At 50.3% G+C, this 22398-nt stretch overlaps 3 protein-coding genes across 3 annotated transcripts; all 3 read left to right on the top strand.

Annotated features, from left to right (window-relative positions):
* The first annotated feature begins 7522 nt into the window (after positions 1–7522).
* LOC114451134 (oxidative stress-responsive serine-rich protein 1-like) lies at positions 7523–12542 on the top strand. The gene is made up of 4 exons (XM_028429700.1): positions 7523–7920; positions 9722–9831; positions 10748–10864; positions 11306–12542. Exons 2-4 carry the CDS (start codon positions 9755–9757, stop codon positions 12153–12155), a joined length of 1044 nt encoding a protein of 347 aa, XP_028285501.1. The 5' UTR covers positions 7523–7920; positions 9722–9754; the 3' UTR covers positions 12156–12542.
* A 684-nt stretch (positions 12543–13226) lies between these two features.
* LOC114451174 (mesencephalic astrocyte-derived neurotrophic factor-like) lies at positions 13227–16213 on the top strand. The gene is made up of 4 exons (XM_028429750.1): positions 13227–13465; positions 14670–14797; positions 14951–15092; positions 15427–16213. The coding sequence occupies exons 1-4, from the start codon at positions 13378–13380 to the stop codon at positions 15609–15611; spliced, it is 543 nt and encodes a 180-aa protein (XP_028285551.1). The 5' UTR covers positions 13227–13377; the 3' UTR covers positions 15612–16213.
* Positions 16214–18120: 1907 nt separating this feature from the next.
* Positions 18121–21822, top strand: LOC114451132 (putative RNA-binding protein 15B). The gene has a single exon (XM_028429698.1). It carries the CDS (start codon positions 18350–18352, stop codon positions 20870–20872), a length of 2523 nt encoding a protein of 840 aa, XP_028285499.1. The 5' UTR covers positions 18121–18349; the 3' UTR covers positions 20873–21822.
* Positions 21823–22398: the final 576 nt, after the last annotated feature.

Genomic DNA, 22398 nt, shown 5'->3' with positions numbered 1-22398 from the left:
CTGTGAGAAGCAGCAGAGGGAGGCGACATACGTCAGACACTCCACAGGAAGCTCTCTGACCCGCCGTCATCCTCTGAAGCCAAAAACAATCCAAGAACGTCAGACATCAACCAGAGGAGTGTTGATGTTGTCCTGGACGTTTCGGTGTGAGAACTAGTATAATAGTAATAATGTTACAGATCAATGCAGTGTAGCTACGCTAGTGCTAACTGGCTAACTGCCGCTGTCTTACATCACTCTTGTAGTCCACACATGATGCATGAAGCTGACTCAGCATTTCGGTAGTGATGACTTTAGCGTGCTAGCTGTAACTTAGCAACGCTGCATGGATGGGATGCACACAGTAACACTCCAGATGGTGCAGGAGCAGCTGGCTGAGCTGTCTGGGTCCCACTTCTGATTTGTTCATAAGTTAGCACACACAGCACTGACTGCAACATGTTGATCTGAGCCAACAGATTTAAAATGACACAAAAATGTGTTGTGAAACTAACACAAAGTTCAGCCTGTGTGAGAATGCGAGCCGTGTGAAAACATCCTGAGCTCCTCACGTTTCCTTTGTCAGGATCAGAAACCGTCACATAAAGACGAGCAAACACCCTGCTTTCAGTTCTAATGTTCGAGTTTCTGTGGTGAGAACGATCAGTGTGTCTGTGTGTGTCTGTGTGTGTCTGTGTGTGTGTGTTCTTTGTGCTCTGCTTGGCAGCTCGCAGCAGTGTGTAACAGGATCCTCCCTGAGCTCAGGCTGATTTGAACAATGCAGGAGGTGTAACACGTCCACATTGTTTCTGCGGCTCATAACATGATCCATGTTCAGACTCACACACACAGACACACACAGACACACACACAGGTGACACAGGTTATTTTGGAAAAAAGTTGGACCTGAAGCTGCAAACAATCAGAAACATTTAAACATCATCAATCCACCTGATCAGATGATTGATCAGCAGCATCCGTCCACATGTTTGATCTGAGTGTGTCTAACAGCCAATCAGAGACTTCACTAAACCCCTCAGGAACTTTTAAACTCCGTCTCAGCCAATCACAGCTCAGGGACCTGGCGGTGTGTTCAGGTACAAAGAGCCTCCATCACTGCCGCTCAGGAAATTCCTGTCATTCCTCTGTAACTCCTCCTATCATCGCTCCCGCTCCCACACAGAGCCGCCCTCCCCCCGCCCTCCCCCCACCCTCCCCTGATCCTCGCTGTCAACGCCGCCGCTGCCGTCCACCTCTCACCCCTCACCTCTGACCCTCAGCCAGACTTAATAACAGGAAGTGATTGACTCCCCGCTGCTGTGGGAAGAAAAACCAGGCGAGGGCTTTGAAAGATGGAGGCAGCTGTTTTTCCAGAGCGTAATGACGTGACCGTCATGTGACCAGCGATCCAGGACAACACTGTAGAAATGCAGAGAATCATTCAGGTTGATGATCTCCAGATCAACAGAGACCGTGTGTGTGTGTGTGTGTGTGTGTGTGTGTGTGTCCAAAGTTCAGCATTCCGGGACAATAAATGATATGTGTTGGTCAGTAACTGGCATACGCAGGCTAATAAAGGCATTTTAGGCTAGCAACTAGCATGTCAAGGCTAGCAACTAGCATGCTGGCTCTGAGCCTCTGAGGTCTACAGACGCCATGCTGTGGCAGCACCTGTGTGGGTCTCGGGGATCACCTGTGGCAGGTGTGCAGGGCTGCAGGTGTGCAGGGCTGCGTGCATGCAGGCGTAGTTCTGAGGCCACAGTTTAATGTGCTGGTGGATGAGTTTCCGAGCTGTGAAACGCTCCTTACACACCTGTGCGGACACATCACACAAACATCAGGAGCCGCTCTGTCTTTCTGAGGCCTCACAGAGTCACTGCGCTCTCCTGTCATGGAGGCGGAGGAGCTCCCACACATGCAGGTATGCATCCAGCGGGGTTAACTGAAGCAACTCAGATGCTAACATTTCAAACACTTTACAGGTGTCATCAAAATACCTGACTTTGTTCTGCGCTGTCGTAAAACAGAAACCTGTGAGTGCTGACAGCTTCATGACGGCCGTCTTCTACGAGCAGGCAGACTAAACATCATTTATACATTTAACTGTTCGTTCTGTTTCATTCACTCACAGAGTGCAGCTCTGCTACCTGATGGAGCTGGTCTCCACCCAGGTGGTTCCAGCTGCTGGTCTTCTGAAGGGGCGGAGCAGAGAAGAGGACCATGTGACGCAGATGCAGGAAGTCGTGATCTGTGTGTGTGTGTAGAGGACTGTTGTGTCTCTGTGAGGACAATATGAGCATAAAGTCACTTTGACTGAAACAAACTGATCAAAGCAGAAAAGTCTTCATGAAGCAACAGACACAGAACTGACGGCACTTCCTGACTGGACTCTGATTGGACAGACCTGACAGCACTTCCTGACTGGACTCTGATTGGACAGACCTGACAGCACTTCCTGACTGGACTCTGATTGGACAGAACCGACAGCACTTCCTGACTGGACTCTGATTGGACAGAACCAAACCTGGTTCAGCCCCAGCTCAGAGCCTGCAGCCTGGCAGGTGGAGCTGTGGGAGTTTGAGATGTAGTGGATCTAACCCCCCGTCCCTGTGTGACTGAGATAAACCTGGATGTCTCCAGTCGACCTGCAGCAGACGGTGTAGATGTGATGTAAACCTGACTCTTCTGGAGAGAGGAGGTGTGCTGAGTGTCTGACAGGCTGCAGGAGGATGTTTTCTGCAGTCTAAATGAGCTCCATGTGTGTGAAGGTACAGTAAATCCAGCGCCCTGCCCCCAGGTCCGGTTTAGGGAGGGTCAGCTAGAACGTTAAGCTGAGTAAAGGCGAGTCCTGTCCCTGAGGGGGGACATCAAGAGGGAAGTCAGCATACTTTATGTATGGAGTCAAAGTAATGTGACTCCAGTTCGTTCACTCCCTGCCTCTGATTGTGTGAAGGCGAGATAATAACACCACTTCACTGTATGTTCCTGTGTGTGTGTGTGTGTGTGTGTGTGTGTGTGTGTTTTGGGCTCGTTATATAAAGATGGACGCCATGACAGTTCCACAGAAGTGAAGCTAAAATAGCTCAGAACTGGGTGCTGCCAGTTTGAGTCTTTTTCAGTCTGTGCAGCTGTAATCAGCTGAGATCATCTGATGACTCCGCCTCTGGGGAGCAGCTCAGGACTTCTGGTGCTGCCTCCCCCCAGAGGCCACATGGGGAACTTCAGCTTCCAACACATGCATGGGCGTTACTTCTCCCTCATCGGCCCACCACAACATGAGAACCAAACCACTGACGGGTGAAATCTGGTACTGACAACAGACACAGAACCCAAGCAGCGCCTGTAAGGGGCTGACACATGCAGTTCCACCAGTGTCCACTAGAGGCCGGCCTCTGAAGTGAGTCAACCCCCATACACCTCCATCATAAAATGTCCAACTTTTCATGTTTGCAGGCCACAGCCCGGGTCTGTAAGTTTAGGTTTGTTATAATAATAGTCACTGCTGTGTTGTCCCACAGGTTAACCCCTTCTCCTCCGCTCTGTCCTCCTGTAGCTCCGTCTGTATTCATGTGAATCAGACCCTCAGACCTGGCGGGACGGTGATCCTTGGAGGATCAGCACACGCCACGTTCCCACAGCAGAGAGCTCCGTCCAGCCCGTACAAACATCAGCCAGCGCCAGGAGCAAATCCAGCTGCTCCGGCAGGAAGCGGCTGAAGACTCTGCTGACGTCTCTCAGACCGCCGCCCATTTTACCCATAATGCTGCAAATTCCACCCGACCGGCTGGAGCTGCTGAAGAGCAGGAAGTAACAAGCGGTGTGATTTAAATTCTGATTCTTCAGTCTAAAACACTAATGTGACACATCTTCAACAAACATCCTCTGAGGTCCTACAGCGGGCCTCCGTCTACTTCCTGGAAGTCTTCATCATTTGTAATAAGGTGGAGGATTAAAGGGTTAATGCAGTACATCAGATGACTGGGAGTCCAAAGATCTAAACACACCGAAGATGTTTGTGGTGCTGAGGGGGGGGCAGCAGTTCAGCTCATGACCTCATCAGTACTGGTCCTTTTAGGTGTCGTCTTTAACCCTTAAAGCTGATAAAGCAGCCGGTGTCACGAGCAGGTCGGCACCACGCGTCTCCTGGAGGACTCGGCGGTGGGTAGTTTCCCACAGATTCGGTTCTCAAACATCCAAACAGTCGGACATGCGAGCGGAAGCATGTGGAAGCGTTTAGCACCGGCAGCCCCCACATCAGCGAGTCCTCCATCACCCCGCCCACAGAGGCCGTGAACCCGGGCCCAGAGGCCAGAGGTCACATACAAGGGCTGAGCACCAGGAAGGAGTCCAGGCCCCCCAGCAACAAACAGCAGCCCAGACAGACGGAGGACGTGTCCGTCCATAGAAGACACGTCAATCACTGGAGAGATGAAACAATCCGCTGGTTGATTTCATGAATTTAAACGAATGTAGTGAACTTTCTGCCGCGGTCTCTGCTGCTCCTCCTCACAGGAAGTGAGGACATGTTGTCTCTCTCTGTTAACAGAGCGCCACCTACTGCACCCGACCTCATCAGCACAGGCGGAATAATCTGCTGACCCTCACTGACCCCCGTGAGGCTTCGATATGACAGCAGCATGTTTGACAAAACGTTGTGTGTCTGTGGTTGTCTTGTGTCTTTTTGTAGTGGTTTTGTGTCTCATTGTGATTGTTCTGTGTGTCTTTGTGTGTCTTTGTGGTGATTTTTGTCTCTTGGTGAATGTTTTGAGTCTTTCTGTGTCTAATGCCTGAAAATAGGTCATTTGTTGTGTCCAGGTTGGACATCAGAGGTCATGGTGTGGTCTGGTCCAGTGTGTTGGTCCCGTGTGTTGGACCCGTGTGTTGGTCCAGTGTGTTGGTCCAGTGTGTTGGTCCCGTGTGTTGGTCCCGTTTGTTGGTCCCGTGTGTTGGTCCCGTGTGTTGGTCCCGTGTGTTGGTCCAGTGTGTTGGTCCCGTGTGTTGGTCCAGTGTGTTGGTCCCGTGTGTTGGTCCCGTGTGTTGGTCCCGTGTGTTGGTCCAGTGTGTTGGTCCTGTGTGTTGGTCCAGTGTGTTGTGTGATGAAATCTTGTGTGTATTGAACCGGTTCCTGCGGTAACTGGATCTGTGTCGCTCTTTTCATCTGTGACATTACAGGAACCTGATCTGAGGTCCTGCATTCCTGCAAACAAAAGTGAGCGAGCGGGAGGAGCAGGCCAAAGAACACAGCCCGGAGCCTGGAAACACACACAAACACACACTCGGTGTGCGTCGAGCAGAGTGCGACAATTTGTTGAAACATTTTTACCTTTTGTATAAATAACATCACCTCACAGAGTGTCAGGGTTTCTGAGGCCCACACAGCCCGTTAATGAACCAGGACCAGGACATCTGGACCAGGACATCTGGACCAGGACATCTGGACCAGGACATCTGGACCAGGACATCTGGACCAGGACATCTGGACCAGGACGCACAATCACAGTCACCTGATTCTTTGGATCGTAGTGTTGAGTGAACGCTGCGATTGTGAGACGTGTCCTGAGTAAACTCTGAGTGTTTGTCGCTCTGAGGGGACACATCGCTCTGAGGGGACACGTCGCTCTGAGGGGACACGTCGCTCTGTGGCGACACGTCGCTACGTCTCAGTGAAGTTTGATCAGCTGGAGGTCGTCGGGTCAGCAGAAATATAAACACGTCTGCACACACTCACACGTCCGGTCAACAAATGACTGAATTAATGTCTGCAGTGTGTCTCTGCACACACACTGCAGACACACAAACACACTGCAGACACACAAACACACAAAACAGCTACAAACACATTATTGTGTTTGTAGCTGTTTTGTGTGTTTTGTGTCTCTGTTTTTAGTCTTTATATCGTTGTGTTGGATTTCTTTGTGGTATTGTGTCACTTTGTGGTGGTTGTGAGACTTGTATCGGTGTCTTGTGTGTGTTTTGTGTCTCTGTAGTTGAAGTCTTTTTGTGTGTGTCTCTGGGCTTCACCTGCAGCTGTGCAGGAAGCTGCTGCAGCGTGAAGCCCCAGCTCGTGGTTTCAGCGGGGCTTTCTCCAGCGGCCTCTTCTCGTCAGAGATGTTGTGGTTGGAGGATGTTTGCAGTGGATCCCCCCAGAGTTTACAGTCAGACGTCTTCCTGTAGAAGCTGCGGTGCACACGGTTCTTTTAACTCTAGAAATCCCCACAGACTCCCTGATGAAGACGCTCCTCAGCTCCTCGGCTCCTCCCCTGTCAGGTGTCAGGGCTGAGCAGAGCTCCACAGGTGGATGACTCCCAGAGATCAGCTGTGTTCTGCTGCCTCTTCGTCTCCTTTGGTCCAGAACAGGTTTGATGCTTCTCAGCTCGTCCCTGTTCGCCGTTGATCTGCTTCATCCCAGACCGCCGAGGGAAAACACACACACACCCTGCTCAGAGATTCTGGGTCAGCTGCAAACACTCGGAGACTCATGGAAGAAAACAGAGCTGGTGCTGCCCCCTGGTGGTGACTCAAAGACACAAGTCAACATTGAACATTGCAGCTTTCCCCGTTTATATCCAGCTGCAGACGGATTTGCACCACAATAAAAATGGTTGTTGTGATTTGATGTGTTTACAAACCAAAAATCTGAGAAATATTAACCCTGTCAGTGACTGGTTCAGCTTCTATTAGAAACTAAAACTAACATTATATAAATACAAGTGTGTGGATGATTTCTGTCAATTTGGAGCTTTTTGTGGGTGTTTTGTGTATTTTTGGTGTAGTGTTGTGTCTCTTATAGATCATTTTGTGTCTCTTTCATGTCAGTTGATGTCTGTATTTTTTAATGTTCTGTGGACAAAAAGAAAAACATGTGTGGTGACACTAAAATGTGTGTGAATAATGTGTGTGTATATGTGTGTGTGTGTATAATGTGTGTGTGTGTGTGTCTGTGTGTCTGTGTGTGTGTGTGTCTCTGTGTGTGTTATGTGTGTGTCTGTGTGTGTCTCTGTGTGTGTGTGTGTCTCTGTGTGTGTGTGTGTGTGTGTCTGTGTGTGTGTATGTGTGTGTGTGTCTGTGTGTTATGTGTGTGTCTGTCTGTGTATGTGTGTGTGTCTGTGTGTTATGTGTGTGTCTCTGTGTCTGTGTGTGTGTGTGTCTCTGTGTGTGTGTGTCTGTCTGTGTGTGTGTGTGTGTCTCTGTGTGTGTGTGTGTCTGTCTGTGTGTATATGTGTGTGTGTGTGTGTGTGTGTGTGTTATGTGTGTGTCTGTGTGTGTGTGTGTCTGTCTGTGTGTCTGTGTGTGTGTATATGTGTGTGTGTGTGTGTGTGTGTGTGTGTCTGTCTGTGTGTATATGTGTATATGTGTGTGTGTGTGTGTGTTATGTGTGTGTCTCTGTGTGTGTGTGTAGCCTCTGAGCTCATGTGTGTGAACAGTCTTATATAACGCGGGTTTCAGTCTCCAGGCCTCTGGCTGGCGGCTGCGTGCCGTGCCGTGTTATTTAATCGCTTTTACACTGAAAAAAGCGGGTACACGCGGTACAGAGTGACGTCGTGTGTTTTTTTAGCTGGTGACGTCAGCGGCGCTGCGTTGTTGCAGAGTCACTGCGACGGTTCGACTGTAAACAAGGACAGCGCGGAGAAAAGTGTCCAAAGGGCCGGAACGTCTGCACCGTCCGCCCCCGCCATTGTCCAGAGTTGACAATAATTCGTCTTTGGTTCCGTGGTTCACGTGTAGCCGTCCATGCGCCGTCTTTCATCGAAGGCAGGCGGTCGTGTTTTCGCGGAGGAGACCGTCGCACGGAGCTAGCATCGCCTGCTAGCCTTTAGCTAGCCCTGCCTTAGCTTCGCTAGAATCGCTGGGTCGTCGCTCTCCGCGGGCCTGTGGTGAGGGGAACACCCTGTATGCCCCGGGCACCTCTCTCTCCTTACTGCGGCCAGGATCTCCTCAACCGTGAGTACCACCCACCGCTTTTTAAACACTTAAAACACCCCAGAGTTTCTGTAGCGCGCAGCTGTCGGCTAGCCAGTTCGGTAACTTGTTAGCATTAGCTAACGGGGTGTGTTTATGGAAGCCAGTGTTTACAGCTGTGTGTCTGTGTTGTTGTTGTTCTGCTGAGGATGAATGTAACTTTCCATTCACAGGTGTTAAACACCACAAAGTGTTTGAACACGTTTTATGTCGGATTTTAGTTCCTGAAACGTTGTTTTTCACTCGAAGCCTCGGACACGGGCAGTGACTCCCACAGTGCTCACTTCCGTGCTGGGCTGACCTGCTGATCACGTCCTGGGTTATGTAATATATGACAACAATGACAGTACAGCAAAGCTAACGACTTCAAATGTCTGTTCTCTTCAAAGAACTCATGAAAGTTGTCATGGTGAGGAAAAATATTATACATCCTTATTTATACTTATTTATATTTCCCCCCTGGGATCAATAAAGTATTTCTGACTCTGATACAACAACATATATAAATATATAAGAAATAATATTTACCCTAACCTAATTAAAATTGATGTGTGTGTGTTCTGTCTGGTTGTCAGTCCAAAGCAAACCGTAAAGCTTCTCATTCTATAATCTGGAATCAGAATGTTTGACTATTAAAATAAGACCCTTGACACAGTACTTGTTCATTTTCTGTTGACCCACCTTCCGATACATTAACTATGTTGTTGTTTGAGCTGTTGGAAAATTACAGCACTGTTGTGGTCATGAAAGAAAAGGGTTCTTCTTCAAGCAAAGTCACCTTCTCTGTTTTAGTGTCAACAGTAAACTGCGAGTCCAGCTGCCTCGCTTCCACCTTCTGAATGAATATAACCCGGATTAGGCTCGTGCAAAATCATATCGTGCAATTAATCGTCAGAAAAACTGTCACCTAATATTTGCCACTTATCGATTACGGCGATTAGTGTCTCGTCATGATGCCGCATTTTTGTGTGCAACGTACTCTCACCATCACCCGCAAGCGCACACATGTGAGCCCACAATAACAATAATGGCAGAAGGCAGTGGTGTTTAGACGTTCCTAACAGAGGTTCAACGTCTGTCACCGTAAGCCGGAGCACGAAGAAAGCCGAAGAAAGAGCGACGAGGACACAACGCCGGCGACAGCTGTATATAGTGCTGCACATGCATTAGGTGAAGCGTGGAGCGTTGGTTGTTGCCATAGTAACGGAATGTTTGCTTGTATCAAAAGAATGAACTCCGACTGGAGAAGCTGCCTCCCGATCTTTTATTTATAGACTCCACAGCAAGACAGGAAACATTACGACAGTGAAGTCTCCTCCAGCAGATATTGGAAAGAATTCCACTCAGCCGAGAATCTCGAGACCAAACTAAGCGCTGGAAGAACTAACACAGGTTGATTTGCACAGACATACATTTAAATGTGGAATTGTCCGGTTTGTTTGTTTTTCTGCTGCTGTTCTACAGTCTGAGTGAAAACATGCAGTAGTGTGGGACATATTCACAGGTTCATTTGCTCAGACACATTTTTTTTGTTAGAATGAAGGAGTTCACTTGACTGATGATTTGTCGGTATCATTTTAGAACAATGTGGCGATTTAGAGTCCAAAACATGTCAGTGCAATTGTCATCAATTAATTGTTAAATGAATCGTTATCGGCTAAATGCCACAATTAATCGTGATAAATTATTTTGCCAATATCGCCCAACCCGAACCTGGATGACTGAGAATCTTCATCAACAATATGCCACAGTTACGGTGCTAAGTTGTTGTGTTGTGTTTCAGCTGGGTGGCTGGTCAGAGCGGCCTCCTCCCACCATGGAGGCAGGAGGGAAGGACTGCGAGGAGGAGACGCTGCAGACAGCATTCAAGAAGCTGAGGGTCGACGCTGAGAGGTGAGCGGCAGCTCACTGCTCACTCCTCTGCTGATGTGTAGCGGCCAGCAGTCGCTCAGGTTTTAACGAAACAGGGACATGTTGGAACTTAGCTTCATAAAGCTTTATAGATATTACAGTTAAAATGCACACAGTGCATGATATACATATGAATATATACAAAGACTTTGTCGAGGCATTTTATGCTTAAAGTGTTGCAGGTTAAGAAATTGATAAGTGACAATGAATTATTTATAATACAATAATGGTAATAAATAAGACACAAGTTTAAAAAGTAGAAGACTCACACTGTGAAGCTGGATCCATACTCATACTGGATCCATACACAGTAATGATCAGTGTTACAGCGGCTCGCGCACATTAAAGACCTGGAGATGGGATGTATTATTGCAGACAGTCATCCACACGTTCACAGAGTTAAACTCACACAGACCAGAGGTCTGCTGCAGTCAGCTGCACTGATCTTCTATCTGTTGTCAGCTGTGCGCCCTCTGCCCTGAACATGATCAGCTCGTTAGGCCAGGTACCCACAACTGTGCTCACAGTTTACAACACAACTGCATTGTCAACCTTTGTGTGTGACGTGCGCTGCGTAGGAGGCCGTATGAGGAGTTCTGCACACACACGTCTCGCGGAGTATGGTACCTCCGTGCCGAAAAGAACTTTTTTTTTACTCTTACCACCTGTGGAGCGAGTTCTCTGTTCTCTGGAGTGTGGAACAGCCTTGATGGTAATAACTGACAGCCCTGTGCAACATCTGAGCTAAAGCTGTAGAGTTCACTCGGATCACAGATGAATCAAACAGTCCACTGCAAAATGCAGGGAAAGTATCAGTCAATAAATAACAGTATAAAATATGAATCGTTTACCACCACAGACCTCCTGAATGTTGATGTTTTGTTTTATCTCCTCCTAGCCTACCGGGAGCTGTGAGCGTTTCAGAGGCGTTAGCCCCCAGAGTGGCACCACGAGCTTCTCTGGAGTGCAGTGGAGCAAAGCCCAAACTCAGCTGCCCAAAGGACAACTGGCATGGGTAGGTTGATCCATGTGGTGTGTGAAACTGACACAAGGGTTAATGAGTGGTTGTCGCCATATTTGAGATGATCATTGATCAGTCTGCAGATTTCTTTTTCAGGTGTTTATCATATGCACTAGCAGTGATATTGTCTAATGTCTTGTAAGTGTCATATTCCCTGCAGCAGTTACTCTGTAAATATGTGGCTTTGTCTCAAAGCCTGAAAAACAACTGAATTATTTATAAATCTTCCTGTTAAAGTGAGGGGGTTCAGGCTGTGGGTCTCTGTGAAGAGCTTTGACACAATTCTGACTGTAAAAAGAGCTAAAATAATACATACATACAGCTCTGGTGTGCCACATGTTGGATCATACAAACGCCTTCCATCTGTAAAATGTGTTAAATCTTCAGAGTGTTTCTTCACATCCTCCTTCTTCCTCACTGTGTCTCTGCATTCAGCTGCATGAGGAAAACTTCCAGAGGAGCCTCTAGAACTCAACGCCGTCGGAGGTCCAAGTCTCCCATCCTCCAGCCCCCAAAGTTCACCTACTGCAGCACAGCAGCAGCCGCTGCACTGTCGCCCCCTAGTGGATGCCTGAAGCACCAGCGCCTTGCAGCGCCTGAGCCCACAGAGCCTCGTCCCACAGTCGACGGGATTACTGTCTCTTCGGTGAACACCCAGTCCCAGAAAGAGCTCCCTCCGTCAGGCACCGCTGGCCACATCTCCTCTCTGGTGTTTGGGTCTCGGAACGCTTATGAAACACATATTGGAGGAACATCATCCAGACAGGGTGCAGAAACCGCGCTGAGCACGGAGAGCGGCTCAGAGAAAAGTGCCTGTGACAGCGTGGAACCCGGAGCAGCTCAGAGGTCCGGGCCTGCAGAGGCTGCCGATTTCCGAGCTTTGTCAGAGCTCCACAGCAGCGGCTCTGCTGAAGGCCTTCGTGTCTCCTGCTCCTGTGATTCCCAGGAGGAGAACGGGCAGGCTGCTGAACCTCAGTGCCGGTGCCGGTCCCACCAGCAGGGCTGGAACGGTGTGGAGGTGTACTCCTTCACCGGGCTTCGTAATGTCATCTCAGAATGCGAGAGGAGCCTGCCGGGCCACGAGGACGCTCCCAGAACTCTCAACAGTAACACTGCCGCGGCTTCGTCGCCTTCCTCGCTGTCGTCGGGCTCGCCTCGATCGTGTTCGGAGCAGGCGCGAGCATATGTGGACGACATCACAATAGAGGACCTTTCTGGCTACATGGAGTATTATCTGTACATCCCCAAGAAGATGTCACACATGGCTGAGATGATGTACACCTAAAGAAAATAACCATTATATCAGATAAGGAAATGATACGGTAACGACTTCTGTCTGTTGAGAATGTTGTTAACAGGACGTAGAGGCTGTAATTTAAATATACACATATTTTCTGATTTAACCTGGGTTTCATTTGTTTGTCTGTCCCTCCCCTCACATGAGCTGACAAACACAATAACACCGTGCCCCCCTCGTTAGACCGCCTTCCTCTCTGGATCAGTTTGTCTTTTGAATTTTCAGTTTACAGATAAAGTTGCCAAAGCTCTCGGTCTTGCAGACGATGGTGGTAGGGATATGCAAACTTGAAATGCCAAGTGTGATTCTGTTTGTGGTGTCTGGACTTCATTTCATTCAATAAAAGAGCAAAACGTTTTTGTTGGGACGATGTCACGGCCTTTCTCTTGCTGTCATTATTTAAATGTTCTGTTAGGAATGATGTGGTAAATGTGGATGGAGGAAATGATCAGAAATAATACCAGGTAAGAGAAGGTAGGCCAAAATAAGAATTCCAAAAGATGATAAAACATCGAGTCAAACAATGGTGGTCATATAAAATATAAGTGAAATACCACAGTGTGTTATGTTCACCTTCCAGACAGAAGCTTCCACCATTCAGTGCTTTTAAAGGACTCGCTGACATCTGATCTGATGGGAGATAAATAATCTGGTGTAATCTTAAACTAAAAATGTTATGTAAGGCTGATCCCTGGGGAAACTTTGAAATTAGATTCAGTCCTTTGTCATGTAACTGCCGGTGATAGTTGTGGGGTTAGATAACAAAAGGAATGTAGAAATACACAGAAACACAAAATCAATCTAAAGTTACAAAGATGAACAAGTGAATAACTTCATAACTTCATAAATAAAGATCTAAACGCTGCTTGTTTCATTTATTCCAGCCTCTGTGAGAGGCACGTTGTCAGAGCGGTGGTGAGGCTGTGGACCAATCAGAGGGCGCCAACTGGACGTTGTGTTCGGAGTGCTTTGCGTCTGTCCAATCAGAGAGCAGTGCGTGGAGGACTGCGGAAGAAGTCGGATGTCTCGGCCAATAAGGCGCCGGCTCAGAGTGACGTGGCACCGGGAAACCCGAACAATCTCACTCACTTTTACCGGCGTCTGTTCCGTAGCGGCAGCGGCTCATGAGAGCGGACTGTCCCCGTGTCTGCAGCCGTCAAACGAACGTCCCTGTCTCCGGTGAAGCCGTCTCCTGCTGTCTCCTGCCGACATGTTGTCTCTCAGCGGGCTGTCGGTGGCCCTCGCGCTCGCTCTCGTGCCCGGGCCCGCGGAAGCCCTGAAGGAGGGAGAGTGTGAAGGTAGGACCGGGAGCTAGCCGCAGCTAGCTTCGGCTAACGGCTGCCAGCTTCAGCCTGTAGCCGCAGCTAGCTTCGGCTAACGGCTGCCAGCTTCAGCCTGTAGCCGCAGCTAGCTTCGGCTAACGGCTGCCAGCTTCAGCCTGTAGCCGCAGCTAGCTTCGGCTAACGGCTGCCAGCTTCAGCAACTTTTCACACAGCAGCAGCACAAATGTTCTTATTTTTAGCCTCCGTGTTCGGAGCTAATCTGAGCGTGAGACCGCCGGTGAACCCGGAGGACTGGGGGGTAGTTCTGGGGGTAGTTCAGAGGAGGAACACACACATCCTCCTGAAGCTAACACTAAATCCAGCCTGCTTCCAGGGACCGGGTGGTCCTCTGAGCCCGGCCGGGTCGGCAGCAGGTGTCAGAGATCACTGGTCCCATGTGTCCTGGGGGGTTTTGGTGGACTGTGCTGTCGAATGTATGTTTGATGTGGTTTATTCAGACGTAGGTTTCCTACCTGTCTGGGTCCAGGTCATAGTCATGGATCAGGAGTTATTCTCTAAAACCGTGATGACATATCAAAACTTAACCCAAGAGACGGTTCACAGACACAGAAGGAACTGTTTTCAGGGGCGTTAAAAGGGGACGGACCTGCTGGCCTCACCAACAGAAAGCTAATGAACAGTACTTCACAATAGCAGCAGCAGACTTGTAACGCTCAACAAGAAATATTAAAGAGCAGGCCGGTCCCCTTTAGAGGGGTGTGGGGACAGATCTAAAGCTCCTACAGGTCTCAAGCTGTGACCTCACGTCCAGCAACCGCCGCTGTGGTTCAGCTGCGCTCAGTGTTTCGTGGCTCTTGTAGAATCAGCTCAGCTTGTGTCTCCACCTGCCTGTGAGAGAAAAACACATGTAGATATCATGGATGCCTGAGGGTTCCCACGATGAAGCTGGTCTGGTCTGTCGGTGGTGGATCTCCTCGCTCTGAGCGCCTGTTCTGCACCTGCTGCTCTGTAACATGTGGCCCACTCCAGCTCTGTGTACTCGGACCTGTGGTCCCACACAGTCTGGGTTTGAGTTGAGCATCATATTGAGGCCACAAAACTCTTATTGATAAACTACATTTAATTATTTGTTTAGCTGTAAATAAAAACATGTATTTTGAGTTGTACAGTGAAGCCTGGTGAGTAGTTGTGTGTTGATCCACCGTCCTCTCTGTTTCAGTGTGCGTGACCTTCCTGGGGAAGTTTTACGAGTTGCTGAAGGACAACAGTGTGAACTTTAACAGTGCAGACATTGAGAAGGCCATCGTCAAGAGCTGCAAGGATGCCAAAGGCAAAGACAACCGCTTTGTGAGTAACTACACCATCCTTGCAGTGGTGGTGGGTTGTGTGTGTCTTTGTGTATTTGACGGCTCAGATGTCATGTTGTAGGTCTGTGGACCTGCTGAGACGCTCGGCGCACTGTAAAACAGTCCGGTTAGATCTTCTGTTTCTCTTGTCCAGTGTTATTACATCGGAGCGACCAGCGACGCAGCCACCAAGATGATCAACGAGGTGTCCAAACCGCTCAGCTACCACGTGCCTGTGGAGAAGATCTGTGAGAAGCTCAAGAAGAAAGACAGTCAGATCTGTGAGCTCAAATACGGTAAGAGGACCAGACCTTCACAGCACAGCCGCCTGCCAGCATCTGCAGCGTGTCTGCAGCCAGGTTCAGGTTTCTGAGCAGCTGTGTGGACTTCCTGTTTGTTTCCTTCATGGCAACATGTTGAATTCTATGAAACTTCTGCTGCCAGAAGGTGAAGCTGTTTCACACTTCATGTACACATTTGTCCCGTGAGGACTTTATCTTTGATAAATACTCAAATACAGGCAGCTCAGAGCAGGAGGCCCCGACACTCTGCAGACTGTGCTAAATCTTTAGGTTTCAGGGGCAGAAAGGAATCTGCAGCCATGTCCTGACTCTGTGTCATCTCTTGCAGACAAACAGCTGGACCTGTCCACAGTGGACCTGAAGAAGCTCAAGGTGAAAGACCTGAAGAAGATCCTGGAGGAGTGGGGCGAGTCCTGCAAAGGCTGCGCCGAAAAGTCCGACTTCATCCGCAAAATCACCGAGCTCATGCCCAAGTACGCCCCGGCAGCCGCCAAGGCACGGACAGAACTGTGAACACACACGCACTACTTTTTTGGACTTGACTTGCACTTGACTGCGACCCAGCGAGGAAGAGGAGGAGGAGGAAGAGTTTTGTCTTGACGTGTCTCAGTCTTGTGCACGCTCGTGGTAATCCTGCACAGCAGTGTAGATATAAATGTAAACGCACATGAGGCTTTTGAATCATGTGAGGGGACGGCGATACCTTTCAATAAGATCACTGTCAGGCTGAATCCTCCACCTGTGCCTGTTTCCCCTGCAGCCCCATTAGGATACAGTTAAACCAACAGGAGGTGGAGGAGGTGGAGGGAAGTGTAACTTATTGTTCTGTTTTTTAAATGTCGGGGTCTGAACAGGAATCAATCATTCGATCAATCGTCACGTCTGAAGCTTTCTTCTGTTTCTCTGTAACACTGTGACAGTCATTACATCCCATTAAACATCACAAACCTGAGCTGCTAAGGGTTAATCCTGCTCTGGCACAGAGCGGTTTGAAAACCGGGTCGCAGGTCGCACCGCGGCGCCTGTAACAGGAGGAAACCTCTGGCTGCCCACTGAAACACAAGTGTCGGCACACTCCGGCCATCAAACTGGGGTTAATAAAAAATGGACAGAAATCTTTTCCCCTCTCATTCATCATCATCATCATCATCATCATCATCCAGGCGTGGGGTCACTGTCGGGTAACTGGCCTCTGAACAGAATCTGTGACTCTGACACAAATGTTTGGATCACATGCCTTTATTTAAAGGGGCTGTTTCCTGTGTGTGATGAGAGAACCAGAAAGGGTTAAAAGGCTGCACCTGACGCCATTTATCTCCTCTTCACCTAATGTGTGTGTTCATGTGGCTCGGCTGCTACAAGCACACACATGCAGAGATGTGCAGCGCTCGGTGTGACCATCAGCTCAGGGTTCATCAGTTATTAATCAAATTATCGGCTTAGTCCTGGGTTAACTTTGCTGTGTCGGGGACCTTTTCCACTCCGTGTGGGGAAATGCGAGTTTTAAAAACAAATAAGACGGAGCTGATGACATCGTATATTTGACAAGTTTATTACATTTGAAAAAGAAAACCTTTAACCCATCGATCACCTTAGAGGTCTGATCAGGCTCGTGGCAGGTGGCGTCCTCGCTCAGCGGTCGGCCATATTGAGGGGATGATTTACTGAGGACGTCTTTCACTTCTCATGTGATGAGCTGTTTTTCTGCTTCTCTCTCTTTGGACTGGTCCACTGTTAAAATCCTTCTAATGTTTTCTTAATGGTTAAAACTGCAGCTCAGCTCTGCGCCTGCTTTAAGTCGCCGGCTGTCATTCACAACAGGAATATTTTGGATTGACTCAAAGCAGCGTCACTGTTTCAGCTGTGAGATGAACCCCGGGGTTTCTGTCAGTGATAAGGATGAGAAGTGGAATGTTTCCATGTCAGACCCAGTCATTTGTTACAACTGTACTATTCTACTTTTTCAATAAAAGGAAAACATCTGTGCATCTATTGTTTTCTATATTTAAAGAGTTAAACATGATTTTTTTATTGCAGAATGATACGTTTCTCCGACAGCTCAGGTTTCTTATGCTAGCTGTGATTATCTGATGTCCTGTTCCAGCAAACCTGCGTGTGTGATGCAAACAGCACGTAGCTGTGTGAATGTTAGCTACAGGAAATTAAACAGAACGCTAACACGACGCAAACAAAAACAGGAACTTTAATCAGAGTTTCTTCGGTGTTGAGCAGCTACATTCTAACTAAAGCAGTTTGATTGCTGCAGCTGAAGCTTTGCTTTGATGCTGATGTGAAGGATCGATGCTCTGAACTGCTGGAGAATCAGAGGAGTTCAGAGCTGTGTGTGCCTCTGTGTGTCGGCCTGTCACCATGGTAACCATCCCAAAAAAACCACTCCAACTTTGAGAGCCTGGCGCACGGGAAGGATTCAGAATTAGAAAATTCTGAATACAGGTTGGATAGAGCAGCTTCTGACAAGCGTTTCAAGACTGAACATGAGTCTGTAGGAGGAGAAACATTTGGCAGACGACCCTCGTTGAAGGGCTCTCTCATAGACTCCCATGTTAAAAATGACACCGACATTGCTTAATATTTGAAATATTTGAAAACATTTTTGAAAAAAGCTTGAAGTTGACCCGGAACGTGCTCTGTGAGGTGAACATGTGATAGTTGAATGGCTGAAATCGGTCAGTGTATCCTGAAGATACGCTGCGCCAAAACACGTACGGAAGAATAAAGAAGAAGAAGAAGAAAGAGGGTGAAGAAGAAGAGTTCGATTGCTGTTGCTAGGCAACCAAACTAATTTCTTAACTAATTTAATTTTATTTGTGGAATAAAAACTGGTTGTTTTTTTAACAGAAACACACAGACACATGTTCCGTTCCTGGTGTTCTTTTTTTGTGTTCTGTTTTTTTTCAGGACAACTTTCCATTTTTATTCCAAAATAAACGTCATACGTCAGACGTCCGCCGGTGTGCGTCATCGCGGGCTCCGCCCTCCAGAGGGAGAGCGCACATTCCTATTGTCCAAGATGGCGGCGTTGGTGCAGACCCTCTGATGCTGACATGTTTTTAAACGATTTTATGCTTTTATTTCGACACATACGTGAATATTCAGCCTCCGGGGGTTAACCGCGTCTTCGCCGAAGCCGTCGCCTGCCTCGTTCTCGTGGATAACGCTCCTGGAATTCGCTCCCGGGCCGGATTCCCGCTGCAGGCACCCAAAAGTTTCAGCTCCATCATCCGTTGAGAATGAAGAGGCAGGCCGGGAGAGAGGCCAGTCCGTCCAGGGCCATCGCAAAGCGGATACGAGAGAGGGAGCGGGAGACTGCGCGGAGAGAGGAGCTGCCGCCGCCGCCGCTGGCTCTGCTGCTGGCGGAGAGCCGAGGATATCATCGCCGGAGCCGCAGCAGGGAGCGGGAGAAGCCGCGGCTCAGGGAGGAGCGGGCGGCCGCGCTGGAGCTCCACCACAGGCATGAGCTCAGCCTCCTCGGTCGCCCGCCGCTCCGGACCACAGCAGCCGAGCTCCCCGCTGCCAGGCCGGGCACGCTGGAGTACAAGACGCTGCTCATCAGCAACCTGGGCTCGCAGGTCTCGGACGAGGACGTGGAGGACGCGCTGTTTCACGAGTTCAAAAAGTTCGGGGACGTCAGCGTGAAGCTGTCGCACACGCCGGAGCTGGGCCGGATCGCCTACGTGAATTTTCGGAACCCAGACGACGCCAAAGAGGCCCGGCACGCCAAGTCCTCCAGGTTAGTGTTGGGTGACCGACAGCTGAAGATCGAACCCATGTACGTGAGGAAGCGGAGCGTCACGCCACCTGACGTCGGGTATTTACCTCTGCACGCGCCCTACCCGTACCGGCAGCGGTCCCTGTCCCCGCCGGCTGCCGGGGTGAGCAACCTCAGAGACCTGAGGGCCAGGCATTACGCCCTGGAGACCCTGGGTCTGAGCAGGGAGCGGGAGAGGCTGCTGGACTACTACGGCATGCTGGATGAGAGGGGGCGGCCTTACGGCTTCCCCCCGATGCCCGTGGTGGAGGACTTAAAACCTGAGGACGACCAGAGGGCCACCAGCAACCTGTTCATTGGAAACCTGGACGGTAACGTGACAGAGGCTGAGCTGAGGAGGGGGTTTGACAAGTACGGCATCATCGAGGACGTGGTGATTAAGCGGCCTGCTCGTGGACAAGGGGGGGCTTATGCTTTTGTAAAGTTCCAGAACTTAGACATGGCCCACCGGGCCAAAGTGGCCATGCAGGGCCGGCTGATCGGCGGCAACCCGATAAAGATCGGATATGGTAAAGCTAACCCCACCACGCGGCTCTGGGTGGGCGGCCTGGGGCCCGGAAACTCCCTGGCGGCCCTGGCCCGGGAGTTCGACCGCTTTGGGAGCATAAGGAATATCGACTATGTGAAGGGGGACAGTTTTGCTTACATCCAGTATGAGAGTTTGGACGCCGCTCAGGCCGCCTGCACGCAGATGAGGGGCTTTCCTCTGGGCGGCCCAGAACGCCGCCTCAGGGTGGACTTTGCTAAAGTGGAGGAGAGCCCCTCTCGCCCATTTCCTTCTGGTTACCAGCCTCCTGTTGGACTCCCCGCCCACTATGACCTCCTCGGGGAGGCCTACAGTCGCCATCGCAGCCTGGAGCGGGAGCTGAGGGGGACCAGGGACCGCTCCTCACCGCCCCCCCACAGCCTCCTCTCACAGAGGGAGAGAGAGAGGGCCCTGCTGGAGAGAGACTACCCAACCAGCCCCACCCGGAGCCTGGAGAGGAGAGCGGCAGGGGTGGAGGCGTTTGGGCGGAGCGGGAGGGGAGCGAGGAGCCGCAGCAGGAGCAGGGAGCGGTGGCTGAAGGAGAAAGAGGAGCGGAGGAACAGGAGGAGGAGCCGGAGCAGGAGTCTGTCTGCTGACAGACAGACAGAGGAGAAGGACAAGGAGAGGGGGAGGTCCCGGGCGCGAGGTCCGGGTGGCGCCGTGTCTCCGGATGCGAGCCCAGACCGGGCAAGAGTTCGAGCCCCCGACTCCACCACAGAGCCACGAGACCACTCTCCTGACAGCGGCGGTGGAGGGCGACACTCCCACACCAACGAAGAAGACCCCCCATCCAGCCGCCACCACGGCAAGCGGTCGTCCAGCGACCACCTTAATAACCACCACCATCGAAACAGCGATGTCACCGCCGCCGGCTCCCCAGCCATCCCCACGGACACACACACCCCCTCCTCTCCCAGCACGCTGTCCGAGTTCGCCCAGTCCACGCTCTCCAAAACGTGGCGGGGGTTCTTCGCCCTGAAGAACAGCAGCTTCCCCACAGACTTGTACATGCTGGAGGGGGGGGCGGCCTTCTTTACCACCGTGATGAAGGACAGTCTGAAGCTGCAGACCCAGAACCAGCCCAGCCAGCTCAAGATCGCCCAGCGGCTCCGCATGGACCAGACCCGGCTGGACGAGGTGTCACGCCGCATCAAGCTGGGCCGTCCAGAAGGGTACGCCATCCTGCTGGCTCTTCAGGGCCCCATTGACCGCCAGGCCCCCGCTCCTGAGCCGGGCCTGCAGGCGCGCTTACTTCGCCATCTGGTGACATACCTGCGGAACAAAGAGGCCGCAGGAGTGGTCAGCCTGCCCGCTGCTAAGGAGGGCGGCCCGGGGGCGATGCTGTACGCCTTCCCCCCCGGTGAGTTCTCACAGCAGTACCTGCAGGCCGCCAAGAGGACTGTGGGTAATCTGGACGAGGAGCACATGGTTATTGTGATCGTCAATGACACTAACTGATTGTTACACTGAAGAACATGTACAGACACGGGGAGCAGACAGACTCTTCCATGTGGTTTTTACTGTTCCGCTGAGACCCGGCGAGCTACACTACGTCTGTCTGACCCCTCACACACCCGCCTGCAGTCAGGGTCCCAGAGCGTGTGGCGTTTTTAGTGTGAACAGCCGTCTGGATGCTGCTCATTTGCATAAAGTAGCAGAGCCCTCAGTTTTATGCTAATGAGCCACAGCTAACTCAGAGCTCCCAGAATGCATTGCATGGCTGCTAGCATAGACATGAATAGGAAGCCTGTAGATGGCGGGCGCTGTGCATACGTACGTAACGTTGCTCCGTCTCAGGCAGTGAGTTTGTGTGGTGCAGGTGGATACGTTTCCATGGTAACCAGACTTCAACTATGCCTTTTTCCTGATCCATGCTAAAAGGTGCTAGCTAACAGGCTAACATAGCAGAACAGGGTCAAAGCAAACCGTTAAGGCTTCGACAGTAGGAGCTCCTGGTGTGGACGGACCGGGCCTCGCTGTCATGGCGACCAGAACAATAAAAAGTAGTCCACCGGGACCTGACCGAGCGTCTGTGTGTGACGGGGTGAGACGGACTATCAGGACTTTAAACCATGAAACACTTTGGGGGGGGGGGGACTGTAACCTACAACACTAGACTGAGTCTTTATATGCTTGTTTACTTTATGTGTCTTTTATCCTGCATAAGGAGCTTTTATACAAAGTGATTGTACTGTAAACTCAGCGGCAACCGGGCCGCTGTTTAAACTGGGTTAAAGCAGCAGCAGCCGTCCCTGCCTGAGTATGTGTTTATCAACTGATCCATTCCAGGTTCTGTGTGTGTGTGTGTCTGTGTGTGTGAGAGTGTGTGTGTGTGTGTCTGTCTGTGTGTGTGAGAGTGTGTCTGTGTGTGTGTCTGTGTGTGTGAGAGTGTGTCTGTGTGTGTGAGAGTGTGTCTGTGTGTGTGAGAGTGTGTCTGTGTGTGAGAGTGTGTGTGTGTCTGTGTGTGTGAGAGTGTGTCTGTGTGTGTCTGTCTGTGTGTGTGAGAGTGTGTCTGTGTGTGTGAGAGTGTGTCTGTGTGTGTGAGAGTGTGTCTGTGTGTGTCTGTCTGTGTGTGAGAGTGTGTGTGTGTGTGTCTGTGTGAGAGTGTGTCTGTGTGTGTGTGTCTGTGTGTGAGAGTGTGTCTGTGTGTCTGTCTGTGTGTGTGAGAGTGTGTCTGTGTGTGTGTCTGTGTGTGTGAGAGTGTGTCTGTGTGTGAGAGTGTGTCTGTGTGTGAGAGTGTGTCTGTGTGTGAGAGTGTGTCTGTGTGTGAGAGAGTGTGTCTGTGTGTGTGTGTGTGTCTGTGTGTATGTGTGTGTCTGTCTCTGTGTGTCTCTGTCTGTGTGTCTGTCTGTGTGTGTCTGTCTGTGTGTGTGTGTCTGTCTGTGTGTGTCTCTGTCTGTGTGTGTGTGTGCCTGTCTCTGTGTGTGTGTGTGTCTTTGTGTGTTGCATGCAGAAACATATTTGTTCTGTGTAAGAAGCTCCTC

The sequence above is a fragment of the Parambassis ranga genome, chromosome 18 (genome assembly GCF_900634625.1).
Source record: "Parambassis ranga chromosome 18, fParRan2.1, whole genome shotgun sequence".
Classification (NCBI taxonomy): domain Eukaryota; kingdom Metazoa; phylum Chordata; class Actinopteri; family Ambassidae; genus Parambassis; species Parambassis ranga.
Note: the sequence above shows the minus strand (reverse complement) of the source record. Positions and strands in the feature narration are given on the sequence as shown.